At 45.2% G+C, this 24,286-nt stretch overlaps 1 protein-coding gene across 1 annotated transcript in view; it reads left to right on the plus strand.

The window, feature by feature from the left end:
• The window catches only part of CA10 (carbonic anhydrase 10), a 720,933-nt gene that overhangs the window by 342,340 nt on the left and 354,307 nt on the right, over positions 1-24,286 (plus strand). Inside the window, exon 4 of the mRNA XM_054977005.1 lies at positions 7,417-7,559. Within this exon, the coding sequence (XP_054832980.1) occupies positions 7,417-7,559 (143 nt within the window). The remainder of the gene's footprint in view (positions 1-7,416; positions 7,560-24,286) is intronic.

Consider the following 24,286-nt stretch of genomic DNA (forward strand, 5'->3'; position numbering starts at 1 on the left):
AAATAACTACATATTTCAGAGGCCAAGGCCCTCTGCAGAGTTCATAGACTCATAGTGTTGGAAGGGACCTCTAGGGTCATCTAGTCCAACCCCCTGCACAATGCTGGAGCTTCACAACTCTTCCCCCCCCCCCGGCAACTGCCCCAGTGACCCCTGTTCCATGCCCAGAAGATGGTGAAGCACCTCCAGGATTCCTAGTCAAACTAGCCTGTGGAAAATTGCTACCTGCCCCCAAAGTGGTAATTGGCATTACCCTGGGCATGTAAGAAGGGGCCATGAAAACCAAGCACTGATGCAACCCCTTCTACCCTTCCCCTCATGGTCTGCCCAGGTTCACAGAATCAGCATTGCTGTCAGGTGGCCATCTAGCCTCTGCTAAAAAACCTCCAAAGAAGGAGAGCCCACCACCTCCTGAGGAAGCCTGTTCCACTGAGGGACCGCTCTAACTGTCAGGAAGTTCTTCCTAATGTTTAGCCGAAAGCTCTTTTGATTTAATTTCAATCAGTTGGTTCTGGTCCGAACTTCTGGGGCAGTGAAAAATAACTCCGCACCATCCTCTATTGCAGCCCTTCAAGTACTTGAAAATGGTTATCATATCATCTCTCAGTCATCTCCTCTCCAGGCTAAACATTCCAAGCTCCCTCAACCTTTCCTCATAAGACTTCATCTCCAGACCCTTCTCCATCTTTGTTGCCCTCCTCTGCACACATTCCGACTTGTCTATATCCTTCGTAAATTGTGGTGCCCCAAACGGAACACAATCCTCTAGGTGAGGTCTAACCAGAGCAGAGTAGAGCGATACCATCACTTCTCGTGATCTGGACACCATGCTTCTGTTGATACAGCCCAAAACTGCATTTGCCTTTTTAGCTACCACATCACACTGCTGACTCATATTCAGTATATGGTCTACCAAGACCCCTAGATCCTTTTCGCACATACTACTGTCAAGACAAGTCCCGCCCCCCCAGGCTATAATTATGCATTTGATTTTTCCTTCCTAAATGCAGAACTTTGCATTTATCTCTGTTGAAATTCATTTTATTTGTTTTAGCCCAGTCTTCCAGCCTGTCAAGATCATCCTGTATCCTTACTCTGTCTTTGACCATATTTGCTACCCCTTCCAACTTAGTATCATCTGCAAATTTAATAACCATCCCCTCTTTTCCTTCACCCCTATGCTACAGCAGCCTTCAGTAGCAACCAAGGCCAACCCTGCTTAGTTTCTGACATCTGATGAGATCAGGCTTGCCTGGGCAGTCCCGGTCTGGGCAAGCAAACACAGTACAAATCCATAAAATTTAAAGAATAAAGCCAGTAAAGACCATCCAGAACATTCTCCAGAAGCTGCCAGGAGTGATGGGTGTGTTATGAATTTCCTGCAGTAGGGTTGCCACAGCCTCTTTCTTCCCTTAGAACCAGCGAGGGCTGATCCTCCTGCTCACTTGTGCACATGCTCGAGGGTGTGTGTGTGTGTCGTTTGCTCCTGACATCACTTCCCTTTTAAAAGAGAAAGGACATGGGTTCAGCGGGGCCAAATTGGTCCACAGCATAGTGAAACTGCAATGTTGTGGGCCAATTTAGCCCCACCAAACCCCGTCGCTTCCATTTTAAACACACCACATTAGCAGAAGGCTCCCAGAGCTCATGTGCACCAATTTGCTGCAGCAGCTCCAGCCAGCTTCCCCACCCCCCCACCCCCACCAGCCAGGTGAGTGGGGATGGGGGGCAGCCTGGGGGGGGGCAGCAATGTGACAGTCCATCTCACCTCCTTTATTGAAGGTATGGAACTGAGCTCCCATTGATTACCTTGAGTGCTGAACAGGCTGATATGAGTGCAGGCAGTCCTTCGAGGGCCCTGATCCCTTTTATTTGGGTCTGTAAACCAATAGGCAACCAGGGCAGCTAACAAAGCTCAAGAGTGTAGTGGTTGCTGATTATCAGTCAGGGCTGCTTTGCTGCCTCGTTTTGGATCAGTTGAAGCTTCTGAACCGTCTTCAAAGGCAGCCCCTTGTAGAATGTGTTGAGTAATCTAGTTGTTAGTGAAGCATATGTGACTTTGGCCAGCTCAGACTCTCCCAAGAATAACTGGTAGGTGATTTGTTTAACCTAGTGGTAGAAAAACAAATTGCATATATGAAAGATGGACTGTATTTGCTATTGGGATTTTAGTGTCTTATTTTTGTCCTGCTTTTCCTCCAGGGAGCTCAGGGCAATATACACAATTCTGCATTTTATCCTCTTAACAACCTATGGTTGCCATGTTCCCCATGGCAACTGTGGGAGGTTGGGGGTGAGTGGGTACTGACTATCCCTGTTTTGTGCATGTGCATCAGCTGAAAGCGACAGGAACACAAAGTGTTGGGTGGCAATTCTTAAAGAATTGGCCCTTGTGTGATGCTGTCACTTCCGGTCATTGCGAGACAAACGCCCATGTGTCGGGGCTGCCTGCTGATGGTGGGTGGTCTCTTGGCAGTCTGCCTCCTCCGGCAATCGCCAGTGATCAGCATGCAGAGGGGCCAATCATCTGGCAAGCCTCTAACAACCCTGTCAGGTGGGTGACTGAGAGTGTGGCTTGCCCCAGGTCGCCCAGTGACCTTCATGGCTGAGTGGAGATGCAAATCCAGGTTTCCTCCGTGAGCCGCTGCTCTCTTGGCACCTTCCCATTGTCCCTCAGCTGTCCTGTTGGGTGCTCAGGAAGGACTTACCCTGGCTCAAAAATGGGCAGAGGAGGGGGTTGTGCTACCTTACTTCTCCTCTCACCCCTGAGAAGTGGCTGTCCCCACTGCCTAACCATGCCCAGCTTCCTTCCCGGCCTGTTTGGAGAATCCATCTTTTATGGTTCCATCTTCCCACTCCCACACTGTGGATAGCCAATGCTCCTTCTGTCCCCTCAGCCCTTCCCCTCAGGAAGGCTGGAGAGAGAATGGCCACTGGCTGGCAGCCTCTCCCTGTTTCTCATTCCTGCCTTCCTCCCAGCTCTGCCATTTGGTGGAGAGGGCTGGTTGGTCCCACCCCCCCCACCCCCTCCCAGGCACCTTCTCCCTCCTGCCCCTTCCCAGCCCAGTTTCCTGGTCAAGCAAGCTCTGCCCTGCTCAGTCAAGTGGGGCTCCAGTTTCTGGGATACTGGAAAGGAGCCTGGGCATGCAGCCGGCTGTTCTAAGGCTCCAGCAAGGGATGTGGCTGGCTGGGCACCAGGGGCTGCTTCAGCCTCCAGCATGATAGGTAACCTCTTTTGTATGGTTTCTATGGGGCTAATTTAGGAAGCAAACTTTCACACAAATGTAAGTTTTTCCCCCCACCAAACCTTTTAACAATTAGAACTGTAACGAAATGGTTACCAAGGGTGAAATGAGTGCTGGTTGCAGTTAATCGGTCTTAAAAGGAAAAAAAATGTTCCCCATGAGGTTTAATGGGCTGTAGGGCCAGGGAGGGGCCTGCAGGAGTCTTGGTAGGGGACGCCCTTCTTCCTGGACTACAGCTCCCAGCTGCCTCGGGCCAAGAAAGTGCGGGAAAAATAAGGGGTGGAGCAGCCTCCACAGAGATACCCAGCCCATCCTGAGGGGTAAGTTAGTTGCCTTCTTAGTTGAAGAAGGAGAGGCTCCTGCTGCTGGGTGAAACCCGGGTGCCTAGGCCCTAAATGTGGGGGGCCTGGGAGGCAGCAGAAAGGAAAGGAAGGGGGAACTTTCCCTGAGACCACCGACCCCTTAAGGGAGAGTAGGGAGCAGTGTGGTAGGGAAAGCAGACGGTGGTTCTCTTCAGTTTGATTTTCTGCCCTATGGGTTACAAAAGGGGGGGGGGTCTACCCCTATGTGTTGTGCCTTTACCTGCTTTGTGTGCAAGTGCTCAGTATATAGTTATTGAACTACACTTTTTGAATATAAAGAACCTTGTGTTGCTCTGACTACATAATCTCCCCCACTTGGCACGCTACAGGAAGGGAGGGAGCCCGGGAGAAACTGATAAGGCTAGACCTTGGTGGGTTGCCAATTCTCCAGGGCCCAACCGAAGATTGGGTAATTCACTTCCCAGTACAGAAATTCAGCCGGAGGGGTCTCACTGCCCCTCAGTCAGGCGGTGTACAAATCAGTGAGTGGTGGCAGCGACGGAGAGTGTGAGCCACGCCCACCAGGGATGGTGGGAGGCGGATAGCGGGGCTAGCAGGCCATTGACGGCGGCTCAGTTGCCTGGACTGAGAGCCAGCGCCCGTTCCGCCACAAGAACAATACTACTATTTTCTTTCTTCAACCAAACTCATAAGTGCAACAAAAACAGAAACTTTCACCCAACCATGTCTTTGAAACCACTCAAGGTCAGTACGTTCAACTTGTTCGATTCCACCAAATGATAAGAGCCCTTTGCCACACTCCTTCCCATTATGGAAGCAACTGGAACCCAGACTTCAGCCCTCTTCTTGGGGAATTACAGCCCTGCAAGAATAGTATGATTCCAGTAATAATACCAACTAATTATAACACACACATGCCACTTTTAGTTGCTGTTGTTCACATATAACATGTTTTTGATTACCTTATCAAGGTGATAAGAGCATGTAAAATGCTACCAAGCTTCAGCAGCCAGCCTCTTCCTCAACTTCCTGGTTCCAAATACTAACTCCTCCCTACTGGAGTTAATCCAATTAGTTAATGGGGACTAGCAACTAGCCACATTTTCACCACAGGCAGCTGCAGAGTCCTTGCCCCTGTCCCTGGTGAGTTGGCCCCTGGCAAGGGTGACTCCTCTGGTGGTCCTTCCAGGTCATTGTTGGGCAGCCTGACGGGTGTTTGGGAGCCGCAGCAGTTCAGTCTGGGACAGGCTGTCATCACAAAATTTTTCCCAGACAGAGTCCAACACTCAAACCAATACCATACACGGGCTAACCAGTTTAAGCCACATTTATAAGCAAATTCTTTTTCTGCTTGATTCCAGTGGTCTATCAAAGACAAGCCTGTACAAAGGTCTGCCAAGACAAATGCATCTCACCAGCCAGGTATTGTGCAAGAATAGAGTAGTGAGGTAGTCAGATATCTTGTAGAGTTGTCTGTCCTAATGTTAAAAATATGTATAGCTGGCCTTTTTAATAAAATTAGGGCAGAGTCCAACATAGTTCATAAAATGTTGATATAAATAATATGTAAAACTTGCATCGTAGCTAGTAGAACTGAAAATTCTTTAACTGGAGAGGATGGCACTTGAATGTGAACGTTATATATGTAAATAAAAATTACATAGTCTTCTGTCAAGTTGGGTAATAAAAAGACATTCCTAGACAGGCCTCAGGGTGCTTTTAAATAGGTCTGGAGAAAACGTGGTAGAGAGACTGTATGGTTAATTTCTAAAACTCTCCACCTACAAACATAATTTCTAAAACTCTCCACCTGCAACATAATGTCATATTCCATGACATTATGGTATCCTGTAAACCAAAAATTGGTACTTAGCGCCAGTGACGCATCCACCTCTGTTATCTCTCTGTTGCTTCAGCAAGCACGGTGACCATTTCTGTGCTCATCTGCAGCCTCTCTTATTGAGGGGAGGGGGTGGGAAATGAAGAGAGAAGGCCAGCAAGTCAGAACAAGAGAAAGGAATTGAAGCTGGAAATTAAATTTTGGGGTATTATCTGTGCAAGTAGAAGAATTGAATGGATGATTTATCTGTGGGAGATGTATTTCAAAGCGCACAACTTGCTGAAATAGAAGAATCAGCACAATCTCTAGTCCTTTTTCTTGCTCATTAGAAAGCCCTCTTTGGTTTTGAGTAACCATTATCTCTTGGACTAGTTTGGCCAAAAGTGTTCTAAAATTATTGTCCTTATCCTAACACATTTTGAAGTGAAATAAACTTATGTATTGTGGTATTTTGTGACAGAAACATTCACTTAGCACCCATAGTGGGTAATCATAAGCAGAAATATAAATGCTTTCAAACCTGTAGTTATGGACGTTCACCAGTGCATACCCAGTAATTTATAGCAGTAAATTATTATGGGTTTAGTTTGCCAAACATCCTATGAACCGACCAGCTACCATGTGTGCAGGGGACTCTGGGTGACAGCTGTCAGAGCATCACAGCTGTCACAGCATTACATCTGGGCCACAAAAATGGGAAGCACAAATACTGGATGGGGGATACACTTCTGGGCAGTAGCATATGTGAAAGAGATCTTGGGGTAAGAGTGGACTGTAAACTAAATATGAGCAGTCAGTGTGATGCGGTGGCAAAAAAGGCCAATCCAATCCTGGGTTGGCCATAGCAACAAAATCACAGGAGGTCGTAGCCCCTCTCTATACTGCCTTGGTCAGGCCACACCTGGAGTATTGTGTGCAGTTCTGGAGGCCTCACTTCAAAAAGGATGTGGACAAAATCGAGAGGGTGCAGAGGAGAGCGACGAGGATGATCAGGGGTCTGGAGACTGAGCCCTACGAGGAAAGGCTGAGGGCCTTGGGAATGTTTAGTTTGGAGAAGAGGAGATTGAGGGGGGACATGATTGCTCTCTTTAAGTATTTGAAAGGCTGTCATTTGGAGGAGGGCAAGGAGCTGTTCCAGTTGGCAGCAGAGGGTAGGAAGCGAAGCAATGGGCTAAAACTACATGCACAAAGGTACCGGCTGGATAATAGGAAAAACTTTTTCACGGTCAGAGTAGTTCAAAAGTGGAATCAGCTGCCTAGGGAGATGGTGAGCTCCCCTTCACTGGCAGTTTTCAAGAAGAGGCTGGATGAATATTTGTCAGAGATGCTTTAGGCTGATCCTGCAGTGGGCAGGGGGTTGGACTAGATGGTCTGTATGGCCCCTTCCAACTCTATGATTCTATGATTCATCCAAGGAAAGCTTCTTCCTAGTTCTCAGTGCCAGTCCCGTGTCTCCAGGGAGAAGGACTAGCATTTAGAGTACTGGAGGGGTACTCTCCATGCATGTCTGCACTTACTAGCTCTGATTGCTGCTGCCACAGTCACCAAGAGTGACATATGATAACAACATGTACCAGACTATAACTGTCCCTTTCTTCTTAACCAAACAACATTAAAAATTTCTTTGAGACGTGCCTTACTCCTTTACTGTTTGTACATATTTTAAAAAAGGAGTGCTACACATGTTTTGTGAAGTCACACGTTATTCCTGAGCTCTTCTTGATTCTGCTTTCAGGCCACCGTCTCTGTCGTGATTCCATGGATCCTGGAAAATGGAAAACTGGAGCCAATTCCTGTAATAGTCATACAAGCAAATAGTAAAGGAATTAATTTAAACTTTACAGTGAATCTGTATTGTTATTCCTCTTTACATTAATTCTTCTGTGACCTCAGAAAATGTATACATGAAATACAGTAAAAGTAGTTAGGTTGCTTAGTGGCCTTTTTATTGCCTTCCATTTCCACTAACTCTTGTTGAAATATTTTCTTCTTCCTCTTTTTGTTGCAGTTCCTTCCTTTTGGGGCTTGGTGAATTCAGCCTGGAATCTTTGCTCCGTTGGGAAACGGCAATCACCTGTCAATATAGAAACCAGCCATATGATTTTCGACCCCTTCCTTACCCCTCTCCGCATAAACACAGGGGGCAGAAAGGTAAGATGCCTGACGTGGCTTTGGTTTTAAAAATAACTACTTTGAACATGAGCTCTTTTCTATGGTTCCATCAAGGTCAATGGGATCTTTGGTTCACAGGTGCATTCTAGCCTTCCCCTTAGTAAAACCAAACCAAAAATAACTTCTTGATATGCCTTATGTATTACTTTTACTTGTTGTTCTTAATTGTTCTGTGGTTTCTGAGCAAAGGTCAGATCTGGATGCTTTGTGAAGTTGTAACATGAGCTAGTAAAAAGAGTACTCTCTTCCTTGTATTTCCCCCCTAAGCCTTCTGTTATTTAATTTATTAAGAATAGGGTTCAACTGAAACATTTCCCGTCCCTCAAACTGTAGACTTGTTCCCAGATGCAAAGTCCCCCCCCCCCCCCGCCTTTTGGGTAATGTTTTGGGATAAGGTAGGCTACAAATACGGATGGTGTGTTTGTCCACTGTGTGTACAAGACCATGGTCCTATATTGCCCATGCAGCTGGTTGACACTTCCTTTCTTGCGGCATTATGTTGCGAGAGCAGGCAGTGCACCATGGGGGGAGAGGAGACATACCTGTGGCTTCCTAGGGACATTTTCGCTCTTGCTTTGCACTGTGTTGCTGCGGTTTCACTGTCCAGCCTTGCAGTCCCGCATGGGAAGAGAAGGAATATATCCTGGGACTGGCCAGGAAGTTTACCAAAAAATGTTGTCTTCATGCCACTGTTTAGCTGAGCTGATTGAGACATTTTCCTTATAGATTGCGTAGGATCATTCAGGCCTCTTCCGCATGGTGAACTTTACATCGAGCTTTCTTCGTATTCAACCCCTGAGGATTGGATCTGCTTTATTCATTGGTTCTGGTCCCGTACTGCTTTGATTCTTAAATTCTGCACTTTGAGGGAGTTGAACCCTAGTGGCGTCTGTTTTTTATTTCTGCACTAGAAAAAATGCCCAGATTCTGCTGCGGACTTTTACTCATCAGTTTCCTCAGTTCATCAACTGAAGATTCCTCAGTTTCCTCAGTGGATTGGCTGAGGAAACTGACAAAGGGGTGGTGGTGGTGGTCTTTTTTAATGGCACCAATGTTCCAATATTGCAAGGTTGCCATTTAATTTTTTTTAAATGTTCAGGAAAAAAATTTGATTAGCTGCTGTTCAATCAATCCGGATGTAAGGAAATAATCAGGGAAATACCCTGATCCAGTCTCCAACCTGCTTTTTTGCATTAAGCATGGAGAAAGGCAGGGCCAGGGCCAGGCCTCACACGAGGAAAGCGTTCTGCACTTCAAAAAGCCCTGGGTTGACTTTGCTGGAAAAAATAACATCGAGGTATGCATGCAGAGAGAAGCTGCAGAAAAGCCGAGGAAAGATCAGTTCTGTGGCAGATGCAGCCTTTCTCCATGCGGAATGTAAAAAAGTCTGGGAAGCAGGTTGGAGACTGAATCAGGGAATTTTGACCTTGTGTGCAGAAGTCTGGAGAGAAATTGATGCAGTATGGGGCCAGAACCCGTGAGAGAGCCAGTTTGGTGTAGTGGTTAAGAGCGCAGGACTCTGATCTGGAGAGCCAGGGTTGATTCCCCACTCCTCCGCTCGAAGCCAGCTGGGTGACCTTGGGCTAGTCACAGCGCTCTCAGAGCTCTCTCAGCCCCACCCACCTCGCAGGGTGTTTGTTGTTGTGGCGATAATAATGGCATACTTTGTAAACTGCTCTGAGTGGGCATTAAGTTGTCCTGAAGGGCGGTATATAAATGGAATGTTGTAGTTGTTGTTATATTATTAAAAGCTCCTTGCAGAAAAAAACCCGAAGTGATGGGAGAAGATAACATGGTAACAGTTGAGAAGCAAGATATGTGGGGAAACTATGGCTGCAGACCACATTTTAAAATGAAGAAAGGATACGTTTTAGGTTTGGGGAAGTATATTTTACACCCCTAAGATTTTCCTTTTCAACTAAGAAGTTTTGTGAGAGATTTATTTGTTTCAGTCATACTCGTTTCAGTTCACACATGCATATTTATCACTATATATAAAACACGACAGCTTGCATGTGTGAAATGACCACTGCAGCTCCAGCAAACAATGTAAGCCGACTTCTCACATCATCTCTTCCCTGGAGGCAGTTCCCATGTTCAGTTTGCCTGCAAGTCATTGAAAATTTGGTTACCTAGAGAAAAACACGCATGTGTGAATCACTTTCAGAGCATCCCCACTGGGTATCTTATTATGTTGGTACTGAGAAAAGGTTTTATTAATGATGTTTTTAAAAAGAGATTCAATTTTACTGTAACTAGAAAGCTGGAGGCAACCAGGCTAATAAAAAGAAGAAGCAATATACTTTGGATTCACATGCGGGGGCTTGCAACAAAATGTTCCAGATAGTGGAGACAGTTGACCAAGCCAGCCTTTCCTGTTGCTACCACACCCTCCCAACTTTCTTGTTGCTTCCTGCCACAGGCATCCTTCAATGTGACTCTTCCGCCTGACTCCCAACTTTACACATACACCTTGGAACTATAACCCCCCACTCCATTGGAAAATACCTTACTCTTCTCCCTCTTTGAAAGACCCTTACCCTTTTGCCCCCTTCGCAAGATACACTTACCTTGTCAAAGATCCTTGCCTCCACACTTCCTACCCCCCCACACACCAGATCCTCACTTGCTCCTTCTCTCCCTCCCTTGTTCCTTCTCTCCCTCCATTCCTTCTCTCTCCCTCCATTCCTTCTCTCCCTCCCTTGTTCCTTCTCTCTAGCCCCTCCATTCCAAACACCCTTGCTGATTATTGAAATTCTCTGGAAGAAATTGCTGCATTTAATGTTAAGCCCTCAGTGCTGTTTTCTGATGTGATGTCGGTAAAGTGAGGGGTGAGGAGGGTGTTTGGATATGTCATGTGCGTGGTGGAGGATCAAGTTGGGGGAGGCGGGTTGTCTGATCTTTGTCACTTTATTGGGGATTCCCGCCCATCAGCCCCATTGCTTCTTTCTGTTTGATTTGCCTTGCCCCTTGCTTCTCGAGCTCCACAATTGTCTTTTCTGTTGCTGCTGCAAAGTAAGGGTACTGTGGGGGGGGCGGGGGACAGCAGATAGTCTCATGTCTGTGGCCTCAGCAGGTAGGAGATGGACATTTGAGTTAGGAAGTGGGCAGCTGTAGGATCCCATATGAAGGGGGGGGGGTCTGTTGGTGGCCATCTTGCCCTTCCACCATCCTGTTCTAGCTTACTTCCCTATTTTAACACACCAGCTGCTCAAGGCAAAGGTTGTGTACACAGGAGTGGACATTTGATTTAGAAAGTGTTTTTGCAAAGTTCCTGGTGGCCTCTTCTGTCCCTTTCTCAGGACTTGCCTTCTACAGTTTCTTCCCTTCACCTTGCAGGAGCTGGGAGGGCTGCCCCTGCCAGGATTGCCTCCAAAAAGACAGCCCTGGGTCTTAGGGCACACCTGGTGGTCCCCCAAGTTTTTAGAAAAATCTTACTAATTCCCAAGTGGTCTGGATAAGCCGGTTTAAGTATGTGCAGGGGGGGGGGTGCATTTGGGAATCAGTCCCCAAAGATCTTCCCTGTTATCTTTTGTTCTGCCCTTTGTATACAGAGCCCCAAAATCAATTTCTTGGGGAAATCTTAAAAAACATTAATTATTCCCCTTTGCTGGAAAAAATAACTCGTTCTTTCCAACTTGGATCTACACATCTCTTATAGAGCAGCACAGTTTGCCCTGGCAGCTAAGAAAACCAGGGCTTGAGCTGTGATTCCGTGACCTATATATATTGAAGGTGCTTATGTGTTTTAAGTAATTTTTATTTTTTTAACATCATAGTTTTATTGTTTGGTGTTTATGTTGTGTTTATGTGCTTTACCTAGTTTCATTTACTCAAGTTTTATTTGCTTGATTGTCATAGCCTTTGGTCACATGAAATAGCTATTCTGTAGTATATATGATAAAGCATTTAGCATTATGATCATCTGCATTTTTTTCTAGTCCTGTAGATTGCATACCCATTCATAACTGAGTGACTGGAAGTATCTTTTCAGTTAAGGAGACATGTTCAGTATCCTAGCAATAGCCACTTGATAGCTTTACCTCCTAAATTATCAAAAAAGGAATCAAACAAAAAATTAGTTAGAATAATTATTTATATTTTCAATCTCACTAATGATGCTGGGCCCTTCTAGTTTCTCAGCTAAATATGGTGGCATGAGTAAGACAGTGGTGGCGGTAGCGTTGGCCAGCTTCCATGGAAAACAGCAAAATAATAGGGCAGAGGGTGTGATTTAGTAAAAACAGGGAGAATAATGGAAATGAATACGTTCACAGGTCAAATATTTGGAAGAAGTGGTGCATCTTCAGTCTTGGTGTGAAGATGGTATTTGCAAGAGATGCTTGTATATCATGAGATGAGGCATTTAAGAAAAAGTTGCATCTGGTTGGGACTGTTGTGTCCAATTTAGTTTGTTGCTGTTACAGGTGGTTTTCCAAAAAAAAAAAAGCCTTGTGTGGTCTTGTTTTGATCCAAACAAAAAAAAATGAGGAATTTCTAGCTTAAAGCTGCAGCCCCCCCCCAATGGTCATTCACTGCTGTATTAGCCCTCGAAATGGCTGCTGCCATTGTGTACCATGTGGTCCCGGCCCATCTCCTCCAGCACCACTCTTCTCTGGGCCACCACGCTTCTTCACCTGACTGCCGCCTCCACCGCCTCTCTCAGCTCAAGCTTTTCTCTCCTGCTCTTTGCTCCTTCACTCTGCTCCTTCTCAAGGCCAGTTCAAGAGCAGAGTGTGGGGCCCTGGCAAGCTTTGCGATTTATCCCAGCAGGCAGACCAGAGAGAAGACTTCACCCTCAAGGTCCACTGGCAGGGGCCCCTCCCCACAAGCCAGCCAACCTGCTGCTGATTGGCTGGCCAGTGATTTTGAATCTGGGGCTGTATGTGTAGCACACTGGGAGCCGCTGGGCCCCCTTGAAGATGGCAGTAGCTACATGCTGCATCCCCTCACCCCTGTGAACTTCAAAGGAGGCCTCAGGTAAGTCCAGGGCAGGGTGGTTCACATCACTGACGCTGACTTTCCAGTCTTATTCTTGTAGCTATAGTTTGTTAAATTAGGGAGTATTATGGTTTCCTTTACTTGGTGTTTGGATGAAGAGGAAAAGGGCAAACAATTTGAAAGCCTTTACAGATTAACTCTGTGTTGTGGATTCAGAAGCATTTTGAACAAGTCTGTGTGTATATGGGGGCGGGGTTCTCTGGTTTTGTTGCATAACTACGCTTCAAAAATGAAAACAGTTTTGATTTTCCACTTATGGGCTCAGCTTCTTGCTTTATAGGCAATGGATTGATTTCCCTCAGGGATTGTTTAGTGTTTATGGCATTCACGTCTAAGATTTTACCTGTTCAGTTCTCCATATAGATTATCTCCGGATGAATATACTTTGTACTCCTTGTAAAGTCAGTGGGCTTAGAAAGGTATAACTGTACTTAGGATTTGCTTTATACATTATAGTTTTCCTTTGGGGGGGGAGGTATAATTTATTATTCAAATGTACATAATAGGTATCTTCTGTTTATTATTTTAAAATTTAATACCTACTATCCAGTCTTCATGGAAAAAATAATATGCTTACTGTGATTCTCATTTGATCATTGGTTAAATCTGAATATTTTAAATGTGCATTTTAGAGTGTATTAATTTTGTTGTGAATGATGTATAATAAATATTTGAGCCTAGGGAGGAAAATTATTACCTGTCTTTTAGCATAAACACCCAAGACACCTTTAAAACAGAGAAAGATACAATTAAAATCTTGGTGAATTTAAAATATTAAAAGGCAACAACAAAAAAAGAAACAGCTGAAATGTCACATGTGAGAACACGCTCACCAGAGTTGGTTGGTTGCGAGTCCTATAGTTGAACTAGTTTGAAAATGGTTTGCAATAATTCATAGTATAAACGTGATGCCAGAGAGCGGCAAACTAGGGTGATGCAAGCCTCTTTGAGGATCGTTCTTTCAGCTTTGTGTCTTGGACTGTTATTGTAGGCACTCTGCGGAAGAAGAGATATAAGATACAACTACCAGCATTCTGTAATTAAAGCTATACTCTTTGCAGCTGGGTTTTTAATTATTGCAAGCCACTTTGGTAGCTGATTTTTCTGCCTAAAAAACATTATAACACTAAAATAAATCAAGGATGTGAGTTCTTCTCGTTTGTTTGTTTTTGGTTCTAGATCAGGCTTGTGAGTCTTGTCTCTCTGATTCAAATGGATTCTCTTTTTTGTAGGAGCAGAAGCACTTGACAGATTGCTTTTGTGGTCCTGGGCAGGAGGTAAAATTTGGAGGTTTATAGCATCCCTAGTTGGCTGCCATACATAACTGGTGTATGGGAGGAAAGGGGCCGTGGCTCAGTGGTAGAGCATCTGCTTTGCATGCAGAAGCTTCCAGGTTCAATCCCCGTACGATTTCAGGTTAAAAGGATCAGACAGGTGATGTGAATGACCTCCACCTGAGACCCTGGAGAGCCACTGCCAGTGAGAAGAGGCAACACTCACTTTGACAGACCAATGATCTGATTCAGTAGAAAGTAACTTCATGTGTTCACATGGTCTAGCTTCAGGGGATGAAAATTATCCAGACCTGTTCTAGATAAGTCACCAGAGCTAGAAGAAGAGGGATTTCTAAAAGTAAACTATATCCAAGTCCTGTGCAAGCCGGGATGCCATGTGGCTATGATACTCACAAAATTCTCTGCTGCTGAATTTCTTTACTGGAGAGCAGCAGGTGATCTCAGAGGTTTGTGCTTCCTCCCTCTCATCTCTTCCATCCCAAAGAAGGCCTCACAAGCAAAAATCAGAGAACCAGTGTGGTGTAGAGGTTACAGTGTTAGACTAAGATCTAGAGAGAGCCACAATTCTAAGAGAAGAAGGCCAGAGAAATGGACTACCTATGCACAGGTGATGAGTTGGATGCAGACTAAATTTTCCGCTAATGGAAGCAGAGTGACAACTTCCACAGGAGACCTCCCTCATGTTATTCTTCAGGATCCCTTGTCTTCCAGGAGCAGCATTTTGTGGAGATCAGTGGGCTGCATTGGAAGAGAGGAAGGCAGGTGTGTTCCCCTGTGCTAATGGAAAATTTAGTCTGGATCGAGCCCAGTCAGAGAACAAGGATGGAACAGAGTAAGGGATTTTCACTCATCTCTGTATGTGGCCTGAACAACAACTTCCGTTTGTTCTATTTCCGTAAGAGCTGTAACTTGAAGAAGTCTTTTAGAATAGCAGTAAGAACAAAGAAGGAACCAGAAAGAGTATCCCCCCCCCCGTCCTTGCAAGCACTTCTAGGTGATGTCATGAAATCATCCCTCCATTATTTACTCTGTGCCTTCATTTTATTACAAAGAGGCTCTCCAGCTCCAGAAGACAGTCTGTGGCTGGTGCACCTAATTGGATTCCAAGATCTGAAAAATCAGCCTGAGATGCTTAATGAGTTTACATGCAGATGAATTCCCCCAGAAGGAATGCCGATACGGAAGAAAATCCACATGTTGCAATTTTCTCATAATAATGCTGCCTTTGTCTTCTGATTAGATGCATTTTAGAAAATTCAGCAAGCCTATTTACAGATAAACTCTCCTTTCTAATAAAAAATTCAGACTCATTAATTTACACCACACATTTTCCTACACTTTGCAAGTAAGTAAAAAATAATCACTTTATTCAGTTTTCCTTGATGCTCACAACATAACAAAAGCATTTATCAAGAGAGAAATACAGGTCAATGTCAACCAGGCAAGATATATTCTAGGCCTTTATCACCAGAATGGCTAAAATGGCCAAAATATCATTTTAAAAAATGATAAATATATTGTTGAATTATTCTTTTACTGAGTCAATTTCGATGAACTTTTTAAATCCGTGCTGATCCTATTTTCTAAATGAAAAAACAAAGTTACTCATGGTTTGATAGGATCTCATTGGTTAAATCTCTTATTCTCCCTAAGTTTCTGTTTCTGTTCCGATCCCTCCCAGTTAAAATACATCCAAGGAAAATACAGCTTTGGCAAAGGGCTCTCAATGAGTTTATTTGGTCTGTTCGCAAACCAAGAGTTGGGTTCCGGACATTACATCAGCCCTCAGGTTTAGGTGGTCTAAATGTCCCAGACCTGTCTTTATATCATGCTGCCTCTTCTTTGGCTCCATTGATTCAGGCTTTAAGACTGAACCCAGCAGAAGCCTGGATCTCCGTAGAAAGTTTCTTTTCTTCACCACTTTCCTTACCAGTAACCATTTGGTTCTCAGCTAAAAACAAGCCAGTTATGACTTCTTCCAACTCCCTATTAGACAACATGCTGAAAACCTGGGATAAATATAGGAAATTCTTAGCCCCAGCTATCTCTCTCCTAACATCTTTCATTAACCAAGAGTGGTTCCCCCCAGGAAAGGATTTAAGTGAGTTTAGGGAATGGAAAGACTCTGGGATATTGTTGATTACTAACTGGATTGAAAATTGGACAATTCTGGAAAAATCTATAGTGGAAGAAAGGTTCAGAATAAGGATATCTTGGTTTAGATATCTTCAGCTGAAACATCCGTTCACCAAGCTGATCAGGTCCAAGGATTTGCTTCGGCCCCTAACTCCTTTTGAGGAAATGATATGGAATGGGGAAGATGGTAAACAGGGTAGGATTTCAACCCTTTATAAATTATTATTAAGGGTGATACATAAAGACCCTCTGCCATACCCAAAAAAATGGTCTGATTCTTTAAAACGGGTTATCTCGGAATCTGATTGGAAACATATATGGAATTCCCCTTCCAACAAATCTAGTTGTTGGAATATTAAACTCCAATTTTACAAGCTGCTGTCCAATTGGTATTTAACACCACATAAATTGAATCAGATGAACAGGTTGTTGAGCCCTCTGTGTTGGAGATCTTGCAAGCAGGAAGACACGGCCCTACATATGTGGTGGGAATGCCATTTTGTTCAGGAATTTTGGAGAGTGGTTCACAAAGAGATATTCGACATGATGGGTCTTTCGTTGCCATATTCCCCAGAATTTCTCCTATTGGGTTTTTGGCCCAACTCTGTGTTAGATAGGAATACCAGATCTCTTGTCTCGACATTAGTTGCCTCTGCTCGTCTGTTCATTGCTGGGAATTGGAAATCCCTCAAAGGCCCATTGCTAAAAAAATGATATCAGAAAATCTGGGAGCAATATTTGATGGGTAGGATTATTCATAATCCATTTTTGGGGAACTTGCATATGACAGTCCCTTTATTTGAATACAATGAAATATGGGAACCAATTTTAGATGTTTTAAATGCCCAAGAAGTAATTCCCCCAGTGCAACGAAGTTTAAATGCTTGTTTATTGTAATTCTTGGGTTTTTAACAATTTGCCAAGAGTGGTTTTGATAATGTCTTTTATGGCTTAGTTTTAATCCCTTTCTTGTTTGTACTGTACGGTTTTATCATTTCTTGTATTAAATAATTAAAAAAAAACTTTACTGAGTCAAAATGGCATTAGGCTAAAATAAGATACTTGAATTAGATCTCAGGATTGAGTAAGTAGGTACTGGATGTCAGGGATGCTGCCTCTATGTTTAGGCATTGGCACAAAGCGCAGCTGCCGAACTTCCTGCTCCAGGCCGGTCAGTCTGACTTCTGTTGCTAGGAAGATAATAGAGCAGATTTTAAAGGAATCGATCTGTAAGCATCTGAAGGACCGCTCAGCGATCCAGGGAAGTCAGCATGGTTTTGTCCCTAACAGAGCTTGCCAGACCAACCTGGTTTCCTTCTTTGATCGAGTGACCAGCTTACTGGATCAGGGGAACTCTGTTGACATGATTTATCTGGATTTCAGTAAAGCCTTTGATAAGGTCCCCCATGACATTCTAATGGGTAAACTGGAAGACTGTGGGCTGGACTATAGGACAGTTCGGTGGATAAGGAACTGGTTAGAGGACCGCACCCCAAGAGTGGCGGTCAATGGTGTTCCATCAGATTGGAGGAAGGTGTCCAGTGGGGTGCCACAGGGCTTGGTTTTGGGCCCGGTACTTTTCAATATTTTTATCAATGATCTGGATGAAGGGGTAAATGGGCTACTCATTAAATTTGCTGATGATACCAAATTGGGAGGAGTGGCAAACACGCCAGAAGATAGAGTTAAAATTCAACAAGACCTGAATACTAGAGAATTGGTTGTGAACAGGATGTAATTCTACATAGATAAGTGAACAGTATTACATCTGGGCCACAAAAATGGGAAGCACAAATACAGGATGGGGGGATACACTTCCAGGTAGTAGTGTATGCGAAAGAGATCTTGGAGTAAGAGTAAACTAAATATGAGCAGTCAGTGTGATGCGGTGGCAAAAAAGGCAAACTCAGTTTTGGGTTGCATCAAAAGAGCCATTGCATCGAAATCACAGGAGGTCATAGTCCCTCTCTATACTTCCTTGGTCAGGCCGCACCTGGAGTACTGTGTGCAGTTCTGGAGGCCTCACTTCAAAAAGGATGTGGACAAAAATTAAGAGGGTGCAGAAAAGAGTGACGAGAGCCCTACTGAGCCCTACTAGGAAAGGCTGAGGGCCTTGGGAATGTTTAGTTTGGAGAAGAGGAGGTTGAGGGGGGACATGATTACTTTTTAAAAATATTTGAAAGGCTGTCATTTGGAGGAGGGCAAAGAGCTGTTCCAGTTGGCAGCAGAGGGTAGGACCCAAAGCAATGGGCTTATATTACATGCAGAAAGGTACTGGCTGGATATTAGGAAAAACTTTTTCCTGGTCAGAGTAGTTCAAAGGTGGAATCAGCTGCCTAGGGAGGTGGTGAGCTCCCCTTCACTGGCAGTTTTCAAGAAGAGGCTGGATGAATATTTGTCAGAGATGCTGTAGGCGCATCCTGCATTGGGCAGGGGGTTGGACTAGAAGGCCTGTATGGCCCCTTCCAACTCTGTGATTTATTTATCAGTCATCTTGCCGATCAGCATCCTTTATCTTCTGTGCCAAGATAGATATCTTGGAGTAACATAAGCACTGTCTCCAGTAGAGGTGGGCATGAATCACAATACGAAGCAAAAAAAATGCATGAACCAGGCTGATTCGTGGTTCATGAAAACACGGTTTGTGGGACTGCGTTTTCCACTAACTCCGCAACTTTTTAACCCAGTTCGTGCAAGTCGTCAACAGTTTGTAAAGCCAGACTGGCTAGCGCCGCTGATCATATGTGAAACTGACAGCCCCGTCCTACTGTGGCTCAGGCAGCAGGAGAATGGGACTGTCTGTTTCACAGACCCCGCAATGTGTTCAGCCGATGGGCTGAAGCTGGTGCAGGATGAGTGAAGCTGACAGTCCCGTTCTCCCGCTGCTTGGGAACCTTCTCTTCAAACTCTTCCCCTTTCTAGCTGGCTGGAGGAAGGGGGGAGTTTTAAGGGAAGAAGGTTCCCAGCGCCACTTGCAAACAGCGTGGGAAACCTTCTTCTCTTTAAACTCTGCTCCTTTCCAGCTGGCTGGAGGAAAGGGGGGAGAGTTTTAAGGGAAGAAGGTTCCCAGCGCCACTTGCAAACAGCGTGGGGAACCTTCTTCTCTTTAAACTCTGCTCCTTTCCAGCTAGCTGGAGGAAGGGGGGGAGAGTTTGAAGGGAAGAAGATTCTCCACACCACTTGCAAGCCTTCTTCCCTTCCAAATCTCCCCCTTTCCAGATGCCCTGGGCAGCAGGAGAACGGGGGCTGTCAGTTTGACACCCCATGCTGGCTTCAGCCCATGAGGTGAGGCCAGCACGGGGTGAGTGAAGCTGACAGCTCCTGTTCTCCTGCTGCCCTTGGGCGCCCATGGGGTTCAGCCCATGGGTTCAGCTCCTGACTCTCGATGGGATGCCACTTTCACCCGCTGTGATGGTTAGGAGTTTGGGGGTGATCCTGGATGCCTCCTTGTTGATTGAGGCCCAGGTCACAAGTCTGCCTTTTTCCATTTGCATCAGGTCAGGCAGCTTGTCCCTTACCTCCCGACCCTTGACCTAATGATAGTGTCGGAGACCCACGTCGGCTGGGCGCATTACCCACTGACGATCCTTCCTCCTCTTCCGAGGAGCTGGAAGAACCCGTGGGAGACCCGCCCCAGCCCCTGAAGAGCTGTCCGATGACCAGCAACCCAGCCCCTTAGTGCAACCTGATCCTGCAATGCAACCCGGCCCCTCAGCGCAACCCGGTCCCTCAGCGCAAAGGGAGGGGGCATGCAGGGAGGAGGAACAAGCGACGCCTCGGAGAACCAAGCCTTGCGAGCCGGCGGCGAGGCAGGAGGCTCGGGTAAAAGAGGCGGTTTGGGAACGACGGAAGAGTGCGCACCTGCAAGTGCAGCGACGGGCAGAGCTGGATGCCGAGGATGAGGCGGGGCAATCAAATGAAGGAGAAGCACCTGAGCCTCGTTCACTTATGCCACACTGAGCTTATAAGGGAGCAACGTCATTCACCACTCCTTGCGCCCAGCAGCTCGGCTCCTGGAAGCTTCACCCCTGCCTTGTACCCTGCCCTCGCTCAGAGCCAAGCTACAAGTGACGCCTTACACAGGTTGGACACTTGTCAGCTTCCCTCAAGTTTTGATGGGGAATGTAGGCGTCCTGGTTTTACAGCTTGGCTCTCCATTACAGCTGCCAGACCAGGATGCCTACATTTCCCATCAAAACTTGAGGGAAGCTGACAAGTGTCCAACCTGTGTCAGGCGTCACTTGTAGCTTGGCTCTCAGATAGACCTCCTGTGTCCTGACCTTGGCTTCGCCCTCGACCACCTCTCGCCTGTCTCTGTGTACAACTGACGACTCGGCTCTCAGACCTCGGCTCCACTTTCTGACTCTCCGCTGCTTGCTCCCCTGACGGTCTCTTTGGCTCTTGACCCTGGTGCGTTTTGGACTCTCACTTTCTGCCTCCCGCTCAGCCCAGCGCCCTCCCAAGTGGGAACCCCAGCCCTGACCATGACAGATAGTGATCCAGGCAACAGTCACCTCTAGATTAGATTAATGTAACTTGCTCTATGCAGGGCTTCTCTTGGGTCTGTTCTGGAAATTACAACTGGTCCAGAATGTGGCTGTGCATGTCTGTGTGGGAACACCATATAGGGCACATATAACACTGGTTCTGCGCCAGCTGCCCTGGCTCCCAGTAGAGTTCTGGATCAGATTCAGAGTTTTGGTGTTTACCTATAGCAGACTGGGACCAGCATATCTGTGGGACCACCTCTCACCATATGTTCTCTAGAAGACGCTTCATTCGGCTGAAAAACAGCGGGTGGTGGTCCCTGGCCTCAACAGTGCTCGTCTGGCCCTGCCCAGGGCCAGTGCCTTTTTGGTCCTGGCAGCAACCTGGTGGAACTCTCTTTCTGTTGAAGCTAGGGCTCGGAGAGATTTGCTACCCTTTCGCTGGGCCTATATGACAGAGATATTCCCCAGGCTTATGGTTGAAGTCAGGGTGTGGGCAGACTCCCTTGCTGGTCTCTTGTTGAAGGAGGACTGAAACCCCCTTCACCTCAGTTTTCTACGGACGCACTTAATATTGTCTACCAATTCCCATCTCATGTGATATTTTGGTTTGGGTTAAGCAATATGGGCTTCTGCCTTGAGTTCTATGTTTACTGAATTTTATGTCTTTTAATGTGATTATATTACGTGATGTTATCCACTCTAAGCCCACTTCCTGGGAGAGTGGACTATAAATGTAATAATAAATAATAACATAAATCCAAGCATGTATTATTTTCTCTCCAAAGTTATTTTTAGATATTTCTCAGCAATCTAGAGTTTTGGAATAGATTGGGGCATATAATATTAATCTCAAAAAAATTCCAGTATGCTGGCTCTGCATTAATATAGGTTCTGTTTAGAGAAAACAAGAACACAATTTGTTAACAGAAGTAAGATCTAGCACTTCTTTCAAAAAGTTCCATCAATTTGCCAAACAGAATTTATGTTATTGTTGAAAACCTGTCACTTCAAACAGAACCATGGAATAAAAATAATGTGTACCGTGATCTTGGGTCCACTTCACATGCAATGTTATGCACCTGTTAGCCTTTCATAGTCTGTGATCAGAATTTTTTAGTCCTTGACGTTAAGAACTCAACTATCGGCATAGACTTATAATACACTTGTAAATAAGACTCTTTTAAATATCTCTCTATATTTTTTCAAAAAAAATTTTGGAGTCTTTTTTTTAGTGTGCCTTTCTAGAGCTTTGGACTTTTGAAAGTTCTACTTCCAGGGGAACCTTCCATATTAGTCTGCCTGCTGAGTAACAGCTGCATGTCTGTGACAAAGCCCTAGTATGTTACTCATAATTCTAATCATAAAATCCATATGTTCTAGAATTGGAAGGAGTCTGACAACCATCTAGACCAATCTGCTGCTCCATACACAAAGCCTAAAGCTGACAGATGACTGACATGCCTATGTTTGAAGACTCCCAGCAATGGGGAGTCTCCCCCCAGGGAACTGATTCCATTTCAGGACTGCTTATATTCTATTGTCCCATTGCAATGTGGCTTCTGCTAACTTAAGCCAATTAGACCTTGTCTTGTCTTCTAGATCAGCTGTCAGGTTCTTCATGAGTCTAGAACTTCATGAGTTAAAATTTTATTGATAATCCACAAGTTCAGCAGTATAGCTACAGTACAGCTACATTGCCAGGAATGAAAATCTACACCAAGCCCAAGCCTATACTACAGATCAGTCTCTACCCCCTTAACTGCCAGCGTTCTAAGTTCCCACTTTCCACCCCCCATGTGTAAAGCAACAAGCAATGCAAAGTAACTAGGAATGCAGATGTTTTAGAAAGTTCAGGAACTTCAAGGATAAATATCCATGACAAAAGCAGAAAGACTGGCAGAAAGACTGATAATCTTTCCCAGGACAGGAAGGGAGTTCAAACAGTACTGGAGTATCAGAGTTTAAGCCCTTCACACCGGCTTTGAGCAGGAGTTAGGCATGGGAGGGAATGCCAAGACCCTGACATCAGCAGCAGATCAGATCTTTGTTGCTTCCTGTATGTCGTCTATGGGGGGGTCCACAAGTCCCGGGCTCTAGTCTCACAGCTTAGTGCCCCAGACATGCAAACACCTGATTCATCTGGGATATAGGATCTCTTTTTTAACTCACAGCCACCCCCATGTGTTGACCATTATACTACTATCTATAAAAAGGCCTTCCTGTAATACCAGTTAAATGGAAGAGATCTAAGGTGAAAGCCTTTGCTGGCAACTGTCAGACATGTGTATCATATCCAGGGGTCATTTCGTAGAAAAAGAGCTGGAGGAACTCATTAGCATAACTCATTAGCACAACAGATTTGCATATGCCACGCCCCTTGACATCGCCAGAAGTGTGTCATTAGCATACCTGATTTGCATATGCCACACCCCCTGACATCACCTATCCTAGCTGTTTTGGACCCAATCCTGGCCATTCAGGCCCAAAATTGGGCCCAAAATGGCCAAAGGGGGCTGAAAATGGCTGAAAAGGGGCCCAAAATGGTCAGGATCGAGCCACTGCTGAGTGGCCACCCGTCATCAGTCCACCCGTCAGAGGCCTGATCCGGGCCGTTTCGGCCCCAATCCAGGCTGAAACGGGCCCAAAATGGCCGAGAGCCAGGTGGGCGGGACCACCTGACATTTGACCTCTTTGGGGAACTGCCGGAACTGCATTCCTGCACGTTCCCCCTCGAAATGAGCCCTGATCATATCTGCCATGAAAGTGTCAGGAGGACATGAGCATCCCACCTTTCTATTCCGCTGATGCTATCTTTTTGATTTGTAGATTGCCTGTATGAGGGAACTTCCTTCCACCTTCTCTCTCGCTTTTTCTGTCTCTCTCACTCTCTCTCTCTCTCTCTCTCTCTCACACACACACACACACACACTCTTTCCATCTTGCCACCATGGAGTCTGCAGGACTTGTTGTCTACATCCACAGGCATCCTATCTTAGGTAGATTAGACTAGCTTCTATCTCTCCTCTTTCCTAATCTAAGTGGAGATCCTAGAATAAAAGGACTCTTGTTTTTCTAACTAAAGCAAATGGGCTCCATGGAAGTTTATTGCCTCATCAGCGTGCATTCACTCATTTAGCTACACTCTCTAAGTTACTCTGCTTCTAACCTGCTCTGCTTACATACTGCAGGCATCAATTAGCAGGTCATTTAATTATTGCCACTTATTGCCACTTATTGATGAGAAATAAGGGATCCTTCGGGGTCCCGTGTACCATCTGCTTTATTCCACCTATGGAAAAAATCAAAAGAGATTGAAATTATTATACAGTTTTTCCCGACGATCAGTGTGGCAGAGTTAGGGATATTCAGGTCCCCATACTCTTTGAGAATTGCATCTGTTGGAAGAGCATTAGACTTCGGGCTACCCGCATATCCTTTGAATTGACAGCTACACGGGACTCTCTGGCATTTGGAACATTGTGGAAATTAACGAATATCTGTGCGAGAGATTTTTTCCAACGCTGAGGAACTTTATTGGAGGTATACGGTCTGATTTATAAGTTGTACTCCAGTATTCATCTTGCTTCGTGGAAGAATGATTTTTTGTACTGTTATATGAATGTTTTTGTATTTACAATTTGGTTATTCATATTATAGCACTGAGCACTTTATATATAAACAAAATTATTTATATAAGTACTTTATGTATCCCCGAGTGTGGTTTCTGTTGGCTTCTTCACTTATTGATGACAGCCAGTATTTGTAGTGGTTAGAGCATTGGGCT

The sequence above is a fragment of the Eublepharis macularius genome, chromosome 4 (genome assembly GCF_028583425.1).
Source record: "Eublepharis macularius isolate TG4126 chromosome 4, MPM_Emac_v1.0, whole genome shotgun sequence".
NCBI classification, from domain to species: domain Eukaryota; kingdom Metazoa; phylum Chordata; class Lepidosauria; order Squamata; family Eublepharidae; genus Eublepharis; species Eublepharis macularius.